At 44.2% G+C, this 21854-nt stretch overlaps 1 protein-coding gene across 1 annotated transcript in view; it reads right to left on the minus strand.

Moving 5' to 3' along the window:
- Positions 1-21854, minus strand: part of LOC138946595 (uncharacterized) — a 63334-nt gene that overhangs the window by 14458 nt on the left and 27022 nt on the right. Inside the window, exons 22-38 of the mRNA XM_070318040.1 lie at positions 21149-21269; positions 20394-20539; positions 18915-19081; positions 18092-18270; positions 16378-16467; positions 14598-14760; positions 14203-14301; positions 11633-11804; positions 10797-10851; positions 9270-9418; positions 7833-7972; positions 5148-5293; positions 4404-4593; positions 3695-3847; positions 2756-2918; positions 2150-2271; positions 1068-1246 (exon numbers count right to left, since the gene is read on the minus strand). Of these exons, the coding sequence (XP_070174141.1) occupies positions 1068-1246; positions 2150-2271; positions 2756-2918; positions 3695-3847; positions 4404-4593; positions 5148-5293; positions 7833-7972; positions 9270-9418; positions 10797-10851; positions 11633-11804; positions 14203-14301; positions 14598-14760; positions 16378-16467; positions 18092-18270; positions 18915-19081; positions 20394-20539; positions 21149-21269 (2434 nt within the window). The remainder of the gene's footprint in view (positions 1-1067; positions 1247-2149; positions 2272-2755; positions 2919-3694; positions 3848-4403; positions 4594-5147; positions 5294-7832; positions 7973-9269; positions 9419-10796; positions 10852-11632; positions 11805-14202; positions 14302-14597; positions 14761-16377; positions 16468-18091; positions 18271-18914; positions 19082-20393; positions 20540-21148; positions 21270-21854) is intronic.

The raw sequence follows: 21854 nt of genomic DNA on the forward strand, positions 1-21854 counted from the left end.
GTTATTAGAACTATACATAACAGTACAATGAAGGGTGTGCTTGTATCGTCTGTGCCGCTTGTACAATTGTTTACCGTGATGATGGTGACGATGAAGAAGACATGCTGATGATTAAAATTATGATGATGACAAAAAGAAGAGGGCGTACATTTCATTGTTTCACTGAATTTCTCAGTTTTGTGTGTACACTACAGTAAATACATGTAGAAGATGTTCGAAAAAACTCTTTCGGGTTTTTATTGGTTGTGAAAGAGTCTTAGAGTGATTACTCCGGCTTTTAGTGAGCCAAACGTTCCCACGTGACATGATAGGCAAGCCACTGGCGAGGTGTATCGAAAACAGGTGGATAAGGAGTAAATGTACAAAAGTTTGCCTCACTAAGGGCCCGGTCACACAGCTCTTCGTCCTTACGAAGACCATGCCGATCACTCCGATCTGAAAAAGTTATCAAATCAGGGCAAATCGCCGTCAAAATCCAGCACATGGCAAAATAAAAAAACTTCATCACGACTGTATTGCGCCAGTTCAAAATAAGCGTGGGGAAAGCGTGCAGCTTCCCGACCTAGCCGATCCCACCCATACCAAACTACGTACATGGAGATCCTCCCACGTTTGGCCCACGATTGGCCACGCTCTCGGACACTTTTCCATCGTAGTAGAAGCGGCGTCTATGTACGTGTGACTGGGGTGTAAAAGCAAGACTCTTCACTCTTTCATAACTCATTCAAACCCGAGTTTTTCCGAACATCTTCTTTACTGTACACGCAATGCTGAAAACTCTGCGAAGAATTGAAATTTATACTCTTTTCTTTTCGTCGCCATCATTATGTTCACCAAAACCCGGAATTTCCGGACTTCGTCTACAGTGGAAGCCCCTTTTTAAGACCCCCCAATTTAAGACTTCCTCCCTTATAAGACCCAATTTTCTCAGACTTTCTGTTCAAAACCTCTGTAAATTCACCCCCATTTTAAGACTCCCCGGCTCCTTTTGTAAGGCCTGATTTTCTCAGATTTTTGTTAGGTCATGAAAGGGGGGGGGGGGGGTCCACAGTATTGCAGAGACTTACTTGCACATGCCAGTACACTTGTCGCCATACGTGTTCTCCGGACAGGGTCGGTCACACAGGGCACCGAAGTAGCCCGGCTTGCAGACACACTGACCACTGACCGGGTCACAGTCATCGGTCAGTGCCCCCGGCCCACACGGCTGGCAGTTACCGCTACACAGCACGCCGTACGTGTTGGTCTGGACACACAGACGAACGCACAGACATATGCATAAACACGGACATGTGCAGTCAATGTACAGACGCTCGCTAACGTGTATACGTGCTTGCATGCACACACACACACGCACACACACACCCACACACATTCAAACGCACGCACGCAAGCACAGACAGAAACTCACCCAAATTTTAGCATCTCTCTTTCATGTTTAGTATCAGCGGTGAAGCATTTGTCTACCCATTATCTTCATTGTCATTGAACTGCAATCTTCATCCATAACTCTCAAGTCAACAATATCAGCGATTACCCTTGGCATTTTATTCTGTTGTATTTCTGTGCCACTTAACCAAGAAAGAACAACTAAACGTAGTAAAAGTGACAACATCCAAGTACAAGCAGCGAAGACAAATAACGGAAGAGATTACTTGAATATCAAACATGTGTATGGTTGCACGAATAAATATAGCTGCCTTCCATAGAATAAGGTAATACAGATTATAATTGCTCATGCCCACATGTACGTGAATGCGCGCGTGTACGTGTGCGTGTGTGTACGTGTGTGTGAGTGCGCGCGAACGTGAATGCGCGCGTCAGTGTACGTGTGCGTGTCAGTGTGTGCGTGAGTGCGCGCGAACGTCACGGCCGAATGCGTGGGTGTTATCGTGTGTGTGTGTGTGTGTGTGTGTGTGTGTGTGTGTGTGTGTGCGTGTGTGTTTGTGTGTGTGTGTTTGTCTACGTGTGTATGTGTGTGTGTGCGTGCGTGTGTGCATGCGTGTATGCGTGTGTCTGTGTCTTTGTGTCTAACGGAGCCGCGCGTGTTTGTGTGTGTGTACGTAAATGCGATAGTGCATGTGTGTCTGGCTGCCTGCCAGTTTGTCTGTGTGACTGTCTATGTGTGTGGGTGTGAAGCTCAACGCACCGGGCACTGTGACTGGCAGGATTCCCCAATGAAGCCCGGATCACAGGTGCAGTATCCGGTCTCCGTGCTGCAGTTGCCGTGCACACACTGACAGGCAGACAGGCAGTTCGTACCGTAGGTACCTGTAGAGGCAAACGTCATGCATCGATTCATTACAACTTTCCTACCGATTAAAGGCACACTCCTTCTTGTGAACACAGCTCGCCTTACTACCTCGAGTCACACCTGGCCATACCTTACTATGCTGTAAGACCACCACCGCCACCCCCACTGACTAGGTCACAAATCACAAATGAACACCACTGTTTGCCGTGATGAGGATTACTGTTTTTGATAATTTATTTGTGTATGAAGCCACTGGTTGCATGAGTACAACATTAACTTCATCAAAAATTCCCGATGTGCACAAGAAGTAGCCTACTGAGGCCGGATGTTGAATTTTGGTGTTTGAGCAAGTGGAGGGAGGGTCGCTATAATCTGTGCATGTAGTTATCAACTCGAAGGTATGTTCTCTTTAGTCTTTGCAGTTCACATCTATTAGTGTCCGTATTTTTTTTATGATGAAACATCAGCACCTTTTGTCTGGGCTGATTTGCACCGACTGACCTGCAGGGCAGGGCGTGTCGCACTTAAGTCCCTGCCAGCCCGGGTCACACTGACATGTATAGGTCTGTCCCGCCTCAGTGTGGCAGGTCCCGTACTCACACTGACACACCTGGTCGCACTGAATGCCAAACAAACCTGACGGGCACGAGCTGCACGAGCCACCCTGCACACAACACAGCGTGAACTAGATCTTCAGTACGCATAACAATCACACACACACACACACACACACACACACACATACACTGTCACACACACATACACCACTGACACACCTGGTCACACTGACTGCTAAACAACCCTGGCGGGCACGAGCTGCACGAGCCACCCTGCACAACACAACGAACGTACGTCAGTAACACCACAATACTGTCCCATGCACACTCTGACACACCCGATCACACTGACACATGGCGGGCACAACGGTGCACGAGCCACCCTGCACTACAAAGCGCGCACATCATTACAAACACAGACACAACGTAGCCTACATTTATACAGTACGAGGTAAGACTATCTGTTATTGAAGATACAAACAATGTTAAAGCACCAACGGAAGATTCCTATTTGTGTAAGCGATCATGACAGGGAACGCTCTCCAGCCTAGTCATATTTGGAATCGGGCTTTATTGTCAGTGTTTACCTCGACCGCTAGGCGGCGGTCTCGGAGGAACACTGACTGTCTCCATCTGTGTAAAATGTCATATTTTGGTCAAAAATACACAAATAACGTATATTACTCTACAGCTTTAAACACCAGACAGGCCTGTGGTGGTGTACACGATCAATTACCCAGAGTCCGAAATTCGGTCTTCGCGAAGCGGACTGCGACGAAGTCTTTTTACCGAAAACTCAGTGTGCGGCCAGTTTCGCGTAGCAGACTTCGCCCCATTAAGGACGGGCTTTTATGCCGGTTTGAGAGAAAAGCAGACGACTCACAGGACAGACACAGGAGCCGTTGACCTTGCTACAGATGCCCGTGCTGCAGGGGGGACAGGATTGCGAGCAGTTGGCGCCGTAGGTGGTGTCTTGACACGCCGTCTGGCACTGGGGGCCCGTGAAGCCAGGGAGACACTGACACTGGCCTGTCCTCTGTACACACAATGCACATGCATATACAAGCAGTCACATTCATTGAAACACACGTATACCACAAGTATGCACGCACGCATGTACAGGCGGTCACATCAAGTTCATTGAGACACACGTATGCGCGCCTAAAATCTTTAGACACTGGTACTGACCCGTCCTCTGTACACACATGCCATGATCTGGTTGAATGTTTTGTCAATGTACACACACGCACATAAACGAGCACACACTCACAGAAACACAGACACACAGACACCCCCCTCCACATGTGACACACTGACACACACAAGCTCACCCCCCCCCCCCACCCCCCCCCCCCACCCCCCATTCACACACGATAGATCGAAGCCGGATACAGACCCTTCATTTTCTTAAAAACTCAAAGAGTCAATTATCGAGTTTCATCAATACGTTTCAGCTTTAAGTCTCCCTTCAGAGATTGTACACAGCTTCTTATGGTAGTCAGTCTCACCTTGCTATGCTAACTTGCTCTTTCTGTCCCCAGTACAAGAGACTGTTTGGGACATCAAGTGTTAATACGCTATGATAGTGTCACCTTATCACAGGGGGCTTTGTTGTAGCAGTCACAGCGACTGGCACAGTTGCCCCAGTAGCCCTCGTCACACTTCTGTTGGCACGCGTCCCCCGTGTAGCCGGGCTTACAGTAGCACAGCCCTGTTATGGCGTCGCACGCCTCCATGTTCAGCACGGCACACACGCACTTCTGCTCGCAGTCCATGCCGTACCTGAAAAGCCGTGGTCGGGTAAACTCGCCACATAACGTTGTGTTTGTTTATGGTAGCCTTATGAGATGGTTTCATGAAATCTTCAATCCCAATTCATCATCATCATCATCATCATCATCATCATCATCATCATTATCATCATCATCCTCAGTCATCATCATCTTTATCATCACCATCAAGACTGAGTCGCAGTGTGTGGATTTTAACCAACAGCGGCACCAGCAGCCGCATCAGTTTTCAAACTATCATCGTGATATAGAAGCAAAACATCAATTGGGAGTTGAGTGGAACAAGCAGTAGCAGCAACACCAATGATCAGACGAAGAAGAAGGAATACGACGACGGTGATGATGATGATGATGATGATGATGATGATGATGATGATGATGATGATGATGATGATGCTGATGCTGATGATGATGCTGATGCTGAGGAGGAGGAGGAGGAGGAGGAGGAGGAGAATGCGAAAGAGGATGAGGAGGATAATCAGTGGCGACGACAGTAACGACGGTGACGACGATACAGATGAGGATGAAGGTGTGACCGAGACTCACTGATTTGGTGGACAGGGCAGTTCACACTGCTCGCCGACCCAACCCGCGCCGCAGTCACACTCGCCGGTCACGTGGTCACACGCTGCGTCGTTCTGGCACTGGCATTGCTGGCCGCAATCCGCGCCAAATGTGCCGTGTGGACATAGCTGAACATATAGCAAACACAAAAGTCATAGTAAACACATTGAATACATGGCTGAACACATACTGTCAACACATGTTGCGTGGTTCTGGCACTGGCAACACATGTTGCGTGGTTCTGGCACTGGCAACACATGTTGCGTGGTTCTGGCACTGGCAACACATGTTGCGTGGTTCTGGCAACAGACCAGCCCTCCACGTGGACACCCTCCAGTGAAGAGTGGGAGTAAGCTTATATTGAGCAATAATTATTGATTGTACTGATTGACACTATAGTGTCAGTAACAAAATTAACTCATCAACATAATTGCCACTATGCACAAACAGCATTTTCTTCCCAAGTTCTGCGAACACTCTTGGTTTTTGTTTTACGAACAAACAGACATGAGATTTTTTAAAGTAAATGTACAGTATTCTGTCAATTTCAATGCCCATGCATTGTTGGGTTTCTGTTAGTCTTTTTCTTCTGCGTTCATTGGCTGAAATTTTCACGTACACTCGTGGTTTTTGTTTTACGCACATAAAGACATCAGATTTGTTAAAGTAAATTTAAAATTTCCGGTAAATGTTATACTGCCCAAGCTGGTGGGTTTATGTGTTTCTATTTGTCGTTTTCTTCTGCGTTCATGGATTCACTTGGTTGTTTTTTTGCACGAGTGGGTGTTTACGTGTGTGAACTTTTCACCCCGCTATTAAATCAGTCAGGATGTACGTGTCCAAGTGGAAGAGATGGTCTTATCACACGCAAAAGCCTGAGTAGACCTGATATGGTGAGTCCAATCTTATCACACGCAAAAGCCTGAGTAGACTTGATATGGTGAGTCCAATCTTATCACACGCAAAAGCCTGAGTAGACCTGATATGGTGAGTCCAATCTTATCACACGCAAAAGCCTGAGTAGACCTGATATGGTGAGTCCAATCTTATCACACGCAAAAGCCTGAGTAGACCTGATATGGTGAGTCCAATCTTATCACACGCAAAAGCCTGAGTAGACCTGATATGGTGAGTCCAATCTTATCACACGCAAAAGCCTGAGTAGACCTGATATGGTGAGTCCAATCTTATCACACGCAAAAGCCTGAGTAGACCTGATATGGTGAGTCCAATCGTTTACACGCGAAGGACGGTGCCTTTGAACACACGTCAATTTTAGCAGATCAATGAATTTTTTTATTTTTTTTAATAAATGATGTGTTTCAGACTATTTTGAAAAAAAGGGTTAGTTATTGGAACTGAGAAATAAAGGGACGTATTGATTTGTTGAGTTAGTTATATAATTATGGAAAGTTAAAGTTTTGACAAAATAAGAAATTAATCAATGCAGTCTGTTATATAATTATGGAAAGTTAAAGTTTTGACAAAATAAGAAATTAATCAATGCAGTCTGTTTTGGGATTGCAGAATATTTTGCTCGAGTGTATTACCAGGGTCCCCACTGGTTTTTAGAAACAAAATTCCATGACTTTTCCATGACTTTCCATGAGCCTCAATAACATTTTCCATGACTAGATCCACAGGTCGCCATTTCCGAACACGCAAACTTTTTACGTCTAATGTCACTGCCAGTTTTGACACTGGCTTGCTTTGCACTGAATTTGAGTCAGTTTCTACGCAGTGTCTCTTCGACAAGCAAGTCAAGCATTTGCTAAGCAGTCTGAGATTATCGGTAATGTTTGCTGGTCCTGTCATTTCACTAAACTGGAACAGCCACTGTTTGTATCCATCTGCACTTTCGTAAATTCCGTTTTGTAACCGTCACTGTGACTTGACGAACTGTCATTTTTTTCACCGCGATACACAGTTCATTGCGAAGATCTTCCTTGGTAATTCGTTCCAATTCCGCATACTTTTTGTTGTCAAGAAACAACTCGAAAGAAAGTTTCAAACTCATCATCCTCCATCTCGCTTGTCGAAGCGCTAAAGTACTTTATCGATGCAAAAACAAAAGCAGAAAACTTCGACGAAACCGACTCAAGTGCAGCGCAGACGACACGACGAGATAACGGAAGGAAGTGAGCCTCGCTTTGGCTCAAGTGCCGTTAAAAATACCGTTATTCTCGTATGCAAATACGAACGAGAAGTTGGTCATACGAACAAGCCTTGTGCTGGCGACGCAAATCGCTGCTGGCTGTCAAAAGGGGGGGGGGGGGGGGGGGGAGGGGGTAATGGCTGGGCAACGAAAATAGCCGCTGGCGTGCTCAAGGTTAATTTTTTTTTCTTATCTTTGTTAAATTCCATGACTTTCCATGACTTGAATTGAAATTCCATGACTTTCCAGGCCTGGAAAATTAAAAATCAAATTCCATGACTTTCCAGGTTTTCCATGACCTGTACGAACCCTGTATTACAGAGGTGACAGTGTTGGTAGCCTACCTTTTCACATCCCTGTATTATAGTGTATGACAGAGGTGACAGTGTTGGTAGCCCACCTTTTCACATCCCTGTATTATAGTGTATGACAGAGGTGACAGTGTTGGTAGCCTACCTTTTCACATCCCTGTATTATAGTGTATGACAGAGGTGACAGTGTTGGTAGCCCACCTTTTCACAGCGCCTGCCGTCGTACCCCGGGTTGCACTTGCACATTCCCGTGATTGCGTCACACGGCTGATTGTGACAGTCACACAGACTCATACAGTTCGGTCCATAGTTGCTCGGGTCACACGTATCCGAACAGAATGCTGCAATACACCATAGTATATTACCCAAGGTTGGAATGTCAACCTGATATTAGGGTTAAAAATTGGCATGCATCTATGCAAATCAAGCACAACCAAACATGCACACGAATAAAACGAATTAAAAAAAAATTTAAACTCTGCAAAACAAAACAAAACATATTGCGACATTTTTTGTATCCTTACTAATAAAAATGCATGCCTGTGTCATTTCATTCAAGCTATTATGCCGTTAAAGGCATTTAAGTTCGCTATCTGACACACTTTCGGATCAAAGAGTTCTTCATAGGGGTCACGTGACCGCCGCTCAAACGAGGGTACCCCCAAAATCGACACGACAAAAACTTAAGGTACCAATTTACTCGACACTGTCACAACAACCACAACAAAAATGAAACGATTAAACGATATATTATCCCTGCCCTCTTTGACTTTGTCTTATTCTGTGCTAAGCTTGCTTTGATTTTGATTTTTATGAAGAGTGTTCTTTAGTATATCAGAACTTTGTCCAACATCATGATGCGATTCAAAGTGTCATTTTCTATCTGTCTAGGCAATGTAAAATAAGCGTTCGCTTGTGTTGCTATTGTTTTACATGTTATTATTGTATCATGTTTAAAGGTACTGAACTTGTTAAATCCAGGTGCACGGAGCCCCTGGGGCTTTTAGTCATACCTCAGGCAGCTATCCGTTAGAGGAACTAATACGTTTCATTGACTTGCACCCAAAGAGTCAAGAACTGCGATTTTTTTAACGAATTAATTTCGTACTCGGACCCGGCTGGTCTTGACCTATTTTTGGATCTAAATTTAGATCAGGTAGATCACCACATCATGCACAAAAAGACAGTCACTAGCAAACTTTGTCAGACGTCATCATGAGTTTGTGTAAAACAAAATGGAGGCCGGAATCACTCAGTTGAATCGAACTCCGACCAAACACCACGTAATAACTAGGTTAATTTATGCACTCGCGTGAACAAGAAACTGTCGAGCTTCACAGATGTCGTCGTTGGGTAGTTTTGGGTTTGTTTTACTTCCATAGGAGGATTTTTGAACTGTAAATGCACTCAGCTGCAACAAAAACGCAAAACGAAGGCTGTGAGCTGCACTGTGCCTTTAAACTCTTGATGTCCACCATATTCGTATTTGTGATTGCAAGTGTTGAAGACACCACCATACGCCGCAGGCTTGTTGTTGTTTTCACTTTATGACAATGTAAATCTCATGAACATGTAAAACATGAATAAAACATTGTTTAAACCAAACTTTTGTTCAAATCAAACGGTAATCAGACTCACGCAGCTTGTATCCAGTATCACAGGAGCAGGTCCCGTCCTCGGGGTCGCACGATCCCTGGAAGCACTGGCAGGAGTGCGAGCAGTTGAGGCCGTAGGTCCCCTGGGGGCACGGGAACTGGCACTTGTCTCCCTTCCACCCCGGCTTGCACCTGGTGGCCGGTGTAACACGAGAAAATTACTCCCACGAGATTTTTACTCCGGAGTAAACATTTCGTACGAAAAAGTTACTCCCTTTACGAAAAAGGCACTCCCCCATTTCACGAGAAAATTACTCCCCAAGACAGGTGAGGTCCGAGTAAACATTTCGTACAAAAATGTTACTCCCCTGACGAATGAATAACGAATAAATTACTTCACCCAAACACAAGCAATTTAACTTCCCATGCCAGGTGTACAAAATTTTTACTCCCTTTGTCCCCTGTTAGTCTTGGTGGTGGAAGGGGTGGAAGGAGGGTAGCGCGACATTCGTGTGCGCGAGATCACTTATTGGCATTATCCCTTCGCCCGCATCCCATTTTTGCATACGATATTGTTACTGGAAGTAAAAAAAATGGGGAGTAAAAATTTCGTGGAGGGAGTAATTTTTTCGTGCCGTGTGGAGTTCTTTTCTCGTACGAAAAGTGTACTCGGAGTAAGAATTTCGTACAAAATATTTACTCCGGAGTAAATTTTTCGTGGAGTAAAAATTTTGTGTTACACCGGCACAAAGCACGCTACTTTATGCATTGCTTGATGCTAGTCAGTGGAATCTCTCTCTGAACACTTTATGCATTGCTTGATGCTAGTCAGTGGAATCTCTCTCTGAACACTTTATGCATTGCTTGATGCTATTCAGTGGAATCTCTCTCTGAACACTTTATGCATTGCTTGATGCTAGTCAGTGGAATCTCTCTCTGAACACTTTATGCATTGCTTGATGCTATTCAGTGGAATCTCTCTCTGAACATTTTATGCATTGCTTGATGCTATTCAGTGGAATCTCTCTCTGAACACTTTATGCATTGCTTGATGCTAGTCAGTGGAATCTCTCTCTGAACACTTTATGCATTGCTTGATCCTAGTCAGTGGAATCTCTCTTTTGCGACCTCTTGATTTTGAGACTCGATCCTCCTTCTTACGACTTCCCGAATTAAGACTTCCTCCCTTTTATAACCTCCCGATTTACACTCGCTCCGCCCCCCCCCCCCCCTTTTAAGACCTAGCTTGCTTTTTCAAATTTTCTGTTCAAAATATCAGTAAATTGATCTTCATGTTCAAGCACCCCCCACCAACATCCACCCACCCCCACTCCCATCATCCCACCTCCACACTTTAAGGCATGATTTTCACACATTCTGGAGGTCTTAAAAGGGGGGTTTCATTTTCTACTGATTACAACAGCCACACATATACACATGTCCTCTTACCAATATTTTTTAAGGGCTGATTTGGGCTAACAGAAACAAACAAAAACTCCAGCTTAGGCATTGAAATTTACCGGAAATCGTAAACATACGTACACATCGTATGTCTACATTATGTACGTACGAGCATTTTCCGGTAGCAAAGTCACAGTCAGATGTCTCAGAACATGAGCAGTGACCTGAAACGAGACACACACAAACAAAACAGTAATCGATGCCCGCAGAATTACAAATACCATAGTTCTACTTCATGTGATTCAGTGTATAGATGTACTTGAAATATAAACACTTGCGACTAACAAATACTGCGACATCAGTGTCTGTATCAAGATGACCTAGCCTGCAATAACTGTAACGAGTCGCTCTCCAGGAACAAAGTCCATCTTTGCGACAAAAGGAGCCTGACTGATGCCGGTATCAGGAGTATCAAGTCTGCAATTAATAAGTGTAAAGCAATGTTACACATGTTACACTTGTGTATCTCGTCAAAAGCCGTGAGGGCGTAAAATTCGAATCATATAACCCATATCTTGTCCTTAAGAGGCGAAATATTTAGCCTGTAGGACATACAGCATTCTCTCTTTCCTTTAGATGTCCAGAGTTATCAGTCTAAGTGGGATTTTTAATCAAAGAAGCACGTTCGTCTCACGTTTTCATATTAAAAACAAGCAAAGGCGAGCTGCAACTGTGAAGAAACAGACAAGCAAGCAAACTGAACACTTTTGGGCGTTAGTAATGTCTATATAGTAATTAAATGTGTTCAACTGCTAACCAAAACTGTTGCAGAAACGCATGCAAACTGAACACTTTTGAGCCCTGGTAATATCTGTATCATGTCAGTGTTCAATTGCGAAAGTAACCGGTGCGGAGAAGTATACGAACTGAACACTTTTGAGCCATAGTAATGTCTATAGAATCTGTGCAATTTCTAAAGAAACTGGTTCAGAGGGGGAAAAATACCTGAACACTTGAGGCCGAAGGTTCCAGACGGACACTGCAGGTCACACGTGGCGCCCTCGTAGCCCGGGCGACAGTCACAGGAGCCGTCCTGGGGGTTGCAGTGCAGCGTGTTGGTGTTGTTACAGATACACAGCTTGCCGCAGTTCAGCCCCCACGTGCCCGCAGGACATGCCTGTAATACACACCGCAGACATATTGTTACAGATACACAAGGAGACATATTGTTACAGACACACAGGTCACAAAGTGTTACAGGCTGTACCAGATTCATTGTGTTGCAGATACTAGTCATACTAGGCTTGGCGCAGTTCTGACCCCACTTGCCTGCAGGACACGCCTACATCACACAAGGAGACAAGACAGATACAGGGGAGACACATGCCTGTACCACAAACGGAGTTATGCTAATAAGAGATAAACATTTTGGCAGAAAGCACAAGTAACTTGTTGATTACCAGCTTCTCTGTTTGACTGTTGATTACCAGCTTCTCTGTTTGACTGTTGATTACCAGCTTCTCTGTTTGACTGTTGATTACCAGCTTCTCTGTTTGACTGTTGATTACCAGCTTCTCTGTTTGACTGTTGATTACCAGCTTCTCTGTTTGACTGTTGATTACCCGCTTCTCTGTTTGACTGTTGATTACCCGCTTCTCTGTTTGACTGTTGATTACCAGCTTCTCTGTTTGACTGTTGATTACCAGCTTCTCTGTTTGACTGTTGATTACCAGCTTCTCTGTTTGACTGTTGATTACCAGCTTCTCTGTTTGACTGTTGATTACCCGCTTCTCTGTTTGACTGTTGATTACCCGCTTCTCTGTTTGACTGTTGATTACCCGCTTCTCTGTTTGACTGTTGATTACCCGCTTCTCTGTTTGACTGTTGATTACCAGCTCTCTGTTTGACTGTTGATTACCAGCTTCTCTGTTTGACTGTTGATTACCAGCTTCTCTGTTTGACTGTTGATTACCAGCTTCTCTGTTTGACTGTTGATTACCAGCTTCTCTGTTTGACTGTTGATTACCAGCTTCTCTGTTTGACTGTTGATTACCCGCTTCTCTGTTTGACTGTTGATTACCAGCTTCTCTGTTTGACTGTTGATTACCAGCTTCTCTGTTTGACTGTTGATTACCAGCTTCTCTGTTTGACTGTTGATTACCAGCTTCTCTGTTTGACTGTTGATTACCAGCTTCTCTGTTTGACTGTTGATTACCAGCTTCTCTGTTTGACTGTTGATTACCAGCTTCTCTGTTTGACTGTTGATTACCAGCTTCTCTGTTTGACTGTTGATTACCCGCTTCTCTGTTTGACTGTTGATTACCCGCTTCTCTGTTTGACTGTTGATTACCAGCTTCTCTGTTTGACTGTTGATTACCAGCTTCTCTGTTTGACTGTTGATTACCAGCTTCTCTGTTTGACTGTTGATTACCAGCTTCTCTGTTTGACTGTTGATTACCAGCTTCTCTGTTTGACTGTTGATTACCAGCTTCTCTGTTTGACTGTTGATTACCAGCTTCTCTGTTTGACTGTTGATTACCCGCTTCTCTGTTTGACTGTTGATTACCAGCTTCTCTGTTTGACTGTTGATTACCAGCTTCTCTGTTTGACTGTTGATTACCCGCTTCTCTGTTTGACTGTTGATTACCAGCTTCTCTGTTTGACTGTTGATTACCAGCTTCTCTGTTTGACTGTTGATTACCAGCTTCTCTGTTTGACTGTTGATTACCAGCTTCTCTGTTTGACTGTTGATTACCAGCTCTCTGTTTGACTGTTGATTACCAGCTTCTCTGTTTGACTGTTGATTACCAGCTCTCTGTTTGACTGTTGATTACCAGCTCTCTGTTTGACTGTTGATTACCAGCTCTCTGTTTGACTGTTGATTACCCGCTTCTCTGTTTGACTGTTGATTACCCGCTTCTCTGTTTGACTGTTGATTACCAGCTTCTCTGTTTGACTGTTGATTACCAGCTCTCTGTTTGACTGTTGATTACCAGCTTCTCTGTTTGACTGTTGATTACCCGCTTCTCTGTTTGACTGTTGATTACCAGCTCTCTGTTTGACTGTTGATTACCAGCTCTCTGTTTGACTGTTGATTACCAGCTTCTCTGTTTGACTGTTGATTACCAGCTCTCTGTTTGACTGTTGATTACCAGCTTCTCTGTTTGACTGTTGATTACCAGCTCTCTGTTTGACTGTTGATTACCAGCTTCTCTGTTTGACTGTTGATTACCAGCTTCTCTGTTTGACTGTTGATTACCAGCTTCTCTCTTTGACTGTTGATTACCAGCTTCTCTGTTTGACTGTTGATTACCAGCTTCTCTGTTTGACTGTTGATTACCAGCTTCTCTGTTTGACTGTTTGCCTGCGCCTGTGTTGCTGTTGCCTTCATAAAATTATATGTTTGTGTGTGTGTGTGTGTGTGTATGTGTGTGTGTGTGTGTGTGTGTGTGTATGTGTGTGTGTGTGCTAATACGTGCTTTTATCACCGCGCGGCCTATATGCATGTGAGCGTGCCTGTATGCTTATCTGTGTGCATGCATGAATTGAATTGCACGTGTCTCAGTATAAGTCACCTGGTCACAGCTGGTCCCCTGGAAGCCTGCCGGACACTGGCAGCGGATGGTGTAGGAGATGGACGTCTGGCTGGACAGGTCACAGTAACCCCAGCTCGGCTGTCACACACAACATCAATGTCAAACAAGACCAATCATCACATTGAGATTTAAAGCTGAAGATTACCGATTTTGTCCAGTTACCTAACGTTTAAATGAAGTGCACTCCAATTCAGTGTCCTCAATTCTGTGCAATTAGCCGGTGTTTGAATGAAGAATGAGTCCACCTTTGACTATCCTGGATAGAGTCCCCTGCGTGTCCCAACTGTCCTCCACAAGTCCACAAGAATTCTAACTGCCCAAACAATACCGATAAATGATTTATCATTAGATTATGATCACTCAAGTAGACTGACCTCCGGGGAATAGAGGTTACCGGTGAGACACCAGGGCCGACACTTCTGGAGAGCGCCATTGTAACCCAGTGCCGGGAGGAAGGACTTGGGGCCATACACGGACATCCGGTTAGCAGCGCCGCACGTCTGACGCGGGTCGCCTTTGCACGCCTGGCCACATTCGCTGGAGAAAAAGACGAATGTAGAATACCACTCAGAAAAATTAAAAGTATTAATTATGATATATGATATATGATAATTAAATAATAATGATAATTATAAAGCGCACAAATCCAGGGACACCCAGGGCCTGCCCAAAGTGCTGTGCAATCAAGGGGTCACAAGTAGAAGCAACAACATTTACATTGCATTCACACACACACACCCACACCCACACACACACACACACACACTCTCAAACATACACCCACACCCACACACACACACTCAAACATACACACACACACACACACACACACTCACACCCACACACACACACACTCTCAAACATACACACACACACACACACACACACTCAAACATACACACACACACACACACACACACGCACTCAAACATACACACACACACACACACACACACACACTCAAACATACACACACACCCACACACACACACTCAAACATACACACACACACCCACACGCACACACACACACACACACACACAAACATACACACACACACACTCAAACATACACACACACCCACACACACACACACACGCACTCAAACACACACACACACACACACACACACACACACTCAAACATACACACACACACACACACACACACTCAAACATACACACACAAACATATTCAAACACACACACACACACACACACACCACACACTTACACACACACACACACACACACACACACACACACACACACACACTAAGATAAAATAAGATAAGAATTCAAATAGTCCTGTGAGGCTACCCTCAGGGAAATTCGGGCAACTTTCTCACTAGAGAAAGCGAGCTGCCATACAGTATACGGTGCTACCCATTTTTCTTTTTCTTTCCTGCATGCGTGTATTCATGTTTCCAAGCCCTGAGACTTTCGCTGTTCTTTCTTTCTTTATTTGGTGTTTAACGTCGTTTTCAACCACGAAGGTTATATCGCGACGAACTTTCGCTGTGAACTTGATAGTTCTGTGCCTTCATTTTTGGCCACTGTGTTGCGAGGTTCTTGTCAATTTGTCCAAACTGTAATCAGTATTTGGCTTGGTGGGTCCATACGTTTCTATGCGAAAAAAGATTGTCAAAGTGATTTGAGACAATGTCTAGTTATTTAAGTAGTTGAGATATTGAATGACGGAAAAGATAAGGCCAAAAAAAAATAGGTCTGTTTACGGTAACATAGGCCAAAAAAATAGGGTCGGTAGGTCGGGATTTTTTGTTGTTGTTTTTTTTGTTGTTTTTTTCAAAAAACCCATATTTTTACGTTTTTTTTCTTCTTTTTTTCCCCCAAATGCCAAAAAAAAAGTCTAGGGTCGCGCGAAAAAAATAGGGTCGGTCGGGTTACCGTAAACAGACTATTTTTGGGGGGGGGCCTAAGGGACAATACTGTATATATTTAAAAAAAAAAATTTTAGCATTTAATCATTCTTTTCGTCGCGGAAGAACCTGAACCAAACCTACTCTTGAAATGTCTAAGGGAAAAATATACACGTCTTGTGTGTGCTTGAAATGGTTACCCCTCACGGAGAAACAACGTGAAAGTGAAACTCCTTGGTCTTTGCTTCCATACGACTAAACACGTTTCAACTCACTTTTCATGTGTGATCAGAGAAAGCTGCAGGGCGTTGTCGCAGTAACACTCGAAGCCGAGCTCCACTGCAGAGAACGCGTAGCCATTCTGTCTGGAAAGAAAGGAAACACAATGCTGACTTCTTACTGGTGTCACTCACAACAAAACTCAAAATCAGACCCCATACCTGTGCAATATAGACCCCATCTGTCTATAAAATAATATACAGGGTGGGCTATAAAAAGTTTCCACATTTTGTTTTGCAATTACTGAGATAGAAATTATTATTTTACAACATGTTTCATTCCACATAGACTACAATGTTAAAGATTTGTATGCACAAAATCTTATCAAAATCTATGCATGTTCAGAGTCACAGAGTCAATAGTTGATGATGCGCTCAATCCATGCTCCGCGTTGTTGAATGACAGCTGCAAGACGAACGTTGAAGTTGTCCACAACCCTTGTAAGCATCTCTGCAGGAATCCTTCTGATCTGTCTTCTGATGCTTTCTTTCAGTTTTTCACTTGTCCTTGGATTGCCTGTGTACACTCTTTCTTTCAAATAACCCCAAAGAAAATAGTCAGCAGGGTTCAAGTCTGGTGAGTATGGAGGCCAGGGATTGTCTGTTCGGCGAGAAAGAAGTCTGTCGCCGGGGAAGTGTTGCCTCAAGTACTCAAGAGTTCTGTTTGAGCAATGAGGTGGTGCTCCGTCTTGCTGGAAGACAACTGTGTAGATGTCAATGTTCCTCCTTCTTCGGATGGCTGGAATAAACTTCCTTTGTAGCATTTCGATGTAACGTTCGGAATTCACAGTCACAGGATTTCCGTCATTGTCTTCAAAAAAGAAGGGCCCAACAACCCCTCCTTTGCCAATTGCGCACCACACTGTTACTTTTTCGCGGCTCAGTGGTGGCTGGATGTGTTCATGGGGCTGATTAGGTGCCCAAAATCTCATGTTTTGTTTGTTGACATGTCCACTCAAATGAAAATGGGCTTCATCATTCAACAACGCGGAGCATGGATTGAGCACATCATCAACTATTGACTCTGTGACTCTGAAAATGCATAGATTTTGATAAGATTTTGTGCATACAAATCTTTAACATTGTAGTCTATGTGGAATGAAACATGTTGTAAAATAATAATTTCTATCTCAGTTATTGCAAAACAAAATGTGGACACTTTTTATGGCCCACCCTGTATATGACACAAAAAAAGTAAAAAAACCACCAACATCAATCAATCAATCAATCAATGAGTCTTATATCGCGCATATTCCGTGGGTACAGTTCTAGGCGCTCTGCAGTGATGCCGTGTGAAATGAAATTTTATACGGCCAGTAGATTGCAGCCATTTCGGCGCATATTTACCTTTCACGGCCTATTATTCCAAGTCACACGGGTATAGGTAGACAATTATTAACTGTGCCTAAGCAATTTTGCCAGGAAAGACCCTTTTGTCAATCGTGGGATCTTTAACGTGCACACCCAATGTAGTGTACACGGGGGGAGGTTCGGACACCGAAGAGAGTCTGCACACAAAGTTGACTCTGTGAAATAAATTTCCGCCGAACCTGGGATCGAACTCACGCTGACAGCGGCCAACTGAATACAAATCCAGCGCGCTACCAACTGAGCTATATCCCCGCCCCTCAACATCATCTCTGCTAGTCACTCGTGCTTTGAAGCGGACAGACAGACAGGTATAGAAAGACTTAATCACTGACCAACTGACCTGCACTGCTGGATACAAAACTGTGGCGTCATCTGTCGCTTGATGGTGTCAGTGATCTTCAGCGTCATGGCAAAGTGCCGCTTATCGATAGTGTCCTTGTAACAGCCGCGGAATATCTCGTTGCCGTACACCAGGGCACTGCTGTAGTGGATCTGCTTCTGGCCTGGCACACTCAGATCCTGTCACGGCGACAACATATGAAATCAATAATAAGACTCACTTTCCACCACAGTTAGGTTACATTTCTGCCACTGCCATAATGTATAATCAACAAAATGTGTTACACGTGGGAGCTTGTTTGACTATCGGCACAGGTCCACATCCGAATGACATACCTGGAATAAAGAATAGAAGTGACCAGAGCAGTCACACGTGGTTTTAATGGCACAGCCCTTCCCATGTAATCATGTGGGCTTACCGTCTCACATCTGGCCAGGTTTTGACATGAAATAAGGCCATCTCTCATTGTCACATCATTGAAAACATGAAGAGCCTGGATACTCTCTGGAGGGGGGGATCTCACAAGACATGCCAGATCTAAGACGGTGAGTCCATTGTTTTCACAAGACATGCCAGATGTAAGACGGTGAGTCCATTGTTTTCACAGGAAGGAGTGTGCCTTAAAGTCATCTCATCATAGTTTGAAAAATACACGCAACAGGACAGCATTTCCTCAAGACAACAACGCCCTGTTTGATAACCATTACCTAAGAGACAGCCATAAAAGCAACGTATGGATCATACTACGTGTTACACAAAGAACCTTGTGGCCAATAAGACAAGGGCATTCAATGAGAGAAAAGAAGACAGAAAGAACACTCACCTGATAGCTGGTGGTGCTGTTTGCAATGGAAAGCTTGCCGCCGACTGGCAGATCCCCCCTGAAGGTGACGGCATCCACCCTCACCCGGCCCGTACCCCCGTCACCACCACACCCCCCGGTTCCCCCCAGTCCGCCCGACCCGCCCTGCAGCCACAGCTTGTCCCATCCTGCACAGTGCCAGCAACGAGCATTGCTTTCATTCGTTGTATTGACATGAGAAACAAAGGGACGTAAGCGCTCTAAATCAGTAAATGCTTATGACATGTGCAGCACTGAGAGAAATGAAAGTGATGCGGAACCAATCTCCTGGAACCCGAGAGAATAACTGAATAACAAGTCGCGTAAGGCGAAATTACAACATTTAGTCAAGCTGTCGAACTAACAGAATGAAACTGAACTCACTGCATTTTTACAGCAAGAGCGTATACTCGTAGCATCGTCAGTCCACCGCTCGATGCAAAGGCAGTGACATTGACAAGAAGAGCGGGGTAGTAGTTGCGCTGAGAAGGATAGCACGCTTTTCTTTATCTCTATTCTTTTTAACTTTCTGAGCGTGTTTTTAATCCAAACATATCACATCTATATGTTTTTGGAATCAGGAACCCACAAGGAATAAGATGAAATTGTTTTTAAATCGATTTCGGAAATTTTATTTTAATAATAATTTTTATATTTTTAATTTTCAGAGCTTGTTTTTAATCCGAATATAACATATTTATATGTTTTTGGAATCAGAAAATGATGAAGAATAAGATAAATGTAAATTTGGATCGTTTTTAAAACAAATTTTTTTTTTTACAATTTTCAGATTTTTAATGACCAAAGTCATTAATTAATTTTTAAGCCACCAAGCTGAAATGCAATACCGAAGTTTGGCCTTTGTCGCAGATTGCTTGGCCAAAATTTCAATCAATTTGATTGAAAAATGAGGGTGTGACAGTGCCGCCTCAACTTTTACAAAAAGCCGGATATGACGTCATCAAAGGTATTTATCGAAAAAAAGAAAAAAACGTCCGGGGATATCATTCCCAGGAACTCTCATGTCAAATTTCATAAAGATCGGTCCAGTAGTTTGGTCTGAATTGCTCTACACACACACACGCACAGACAGACAGACAGACACACACACACACACATACACCACGACCCTCGTCTCGATTCCCCCTCTACGTTAAAACATTTAATCAAAACTTGACTAAATGTAACAAAAAGCGACGGTCATCCTTTGATTGCATCAAGTTGATTGTGTATAAAGATCATTTCTATTTGGCTGTCTACTCTTACTTCACGAAACGTTGGCACTGAATTTTCGGTAAAAAGACTACGCGAAGTCTTCGAGATGTCAACGTCGGGCTCAAGTAAGGAAGACCTTTGCTGAAACATTAATTAAATATTTGATACAAGCTCCTGTGCTCCTTCACTCATTTCTCAAGGCATGCCTTGTTCCTCCTTTCTTTCTCTAAGTCTTCTCCTCCTTACCGACATCCACGACGTCGGCCCGGATGTAGAGCGACCCCCCACTGCCGCCGCCACCAGGGCCTGACGTGTCCCAGCATGCGCTGGTAGAGTTACTGTTGCAATTGTGCCCTGACGTGCCCGAACACGCCGCAGGGCACAGGGCACACCTGAACAAATACTAAAGTTGTTTTTACACTGTTTTCAGCGACACTTCAACGCAAACAAAGAAAAACAGATTTATAGTACATGTATTCTGGAGGAGATCGAAACACACACACAATGCTGTTATTCAGTGGCGTTATTTTCAGGCATCGTGAACTGCGCCTGGGGTATCCAGAAAGCTAGCTGCAGCAAAAACACAGCAAAATGAACACACAGACACACACACACCGTCACACACACACACACACACACACACACACACACACACACACCAACACACACGCACGCACACACACACACTGACACACACACACACACACACACACGCATACACACACGCACAGGCAAGCACAAGCGCACATGAACACATGTGTCGCACACAAATATTCGGACACACGCTCTGCGCACACACATACACATTTGCATGTACACATTTAAATTGCAAAGCTTTAATGCAAAATAGTCTCTGTAAGTAGTGACACCACCACCGGGTAAATTCCTCTTTTCATACTCATAAACGTTAATTTTACGAACATTATAAACAGTCGTACAACATTGTTTAAAGTAAATCTCCATAAGGCATGTGATAAAGAGAAGTAGACAAAGCAACTCACCCTGTGGCCTCTCTGGTATCCCCCTGGCCGCCTTCTCCGGCCACAGACACGTGACCATGGATCTGAACTGTTCCTCTGGCGTACAGTCCTATAGCCCCGCCCCCGTTACCACCACGCCCACCTGGTACAATAATACATGTACTCAGATATCACTCATATCATGCCTCTGGCGTACAGTCCTATAGCCCCACCTCTGTTACTACCACGCCCACCTAGTACAATAATACATGTACTCAGATATCACTCATATCATACCTCTGGCGTACAGTCCTATAGCCCCGACCCCGTTACCGCCACGCCCACCTGGTACAATAATACATGTACTCAGATATCACTCATATCATACCTCTGGCGTGCAGTCCTATAGCCCCGACCCCGTTACCGCCATGCCCACCTGGTAAATTAATAGTCAGATATCACTCATATCATCTGGCGTACAGTCCTATGGAGCCGCCCCAGGGACCGCTACGGAAAGCAAAACCACATAGCACTGTTATCCAGCATGAACTTCGTAATGATGGCACTAACGCCGAAATGAATTGACCCGTCATCGAAGGGCACAAACGTAATTTCACAAAAAGGATTTCTGTACCCAGAATTCGCTCAGCTTTGGAAAATTTGAAAGATTCTTGAAATGGGATGACGCCCAATCCTCAGTTTATTATGTAAAGGGAAGCAACCGATTACAATGCCCCAAATGAGGACC

Source organism: Littorina saxatilis, linkage group LG14 (assembly GCF_037325665.1).
Source record: "Littorina saxatilis isolate snail1 linkage group LG14, US_GU_Lsax_2.0, whole genome shotgun sequence".
Taxonomy (NCBI): Eukaryota; Metazoa; Mollusca; class Gastropoda; order Littorinimorpha; family Littorinidae; genus Littorina; species Littorina saxatilis.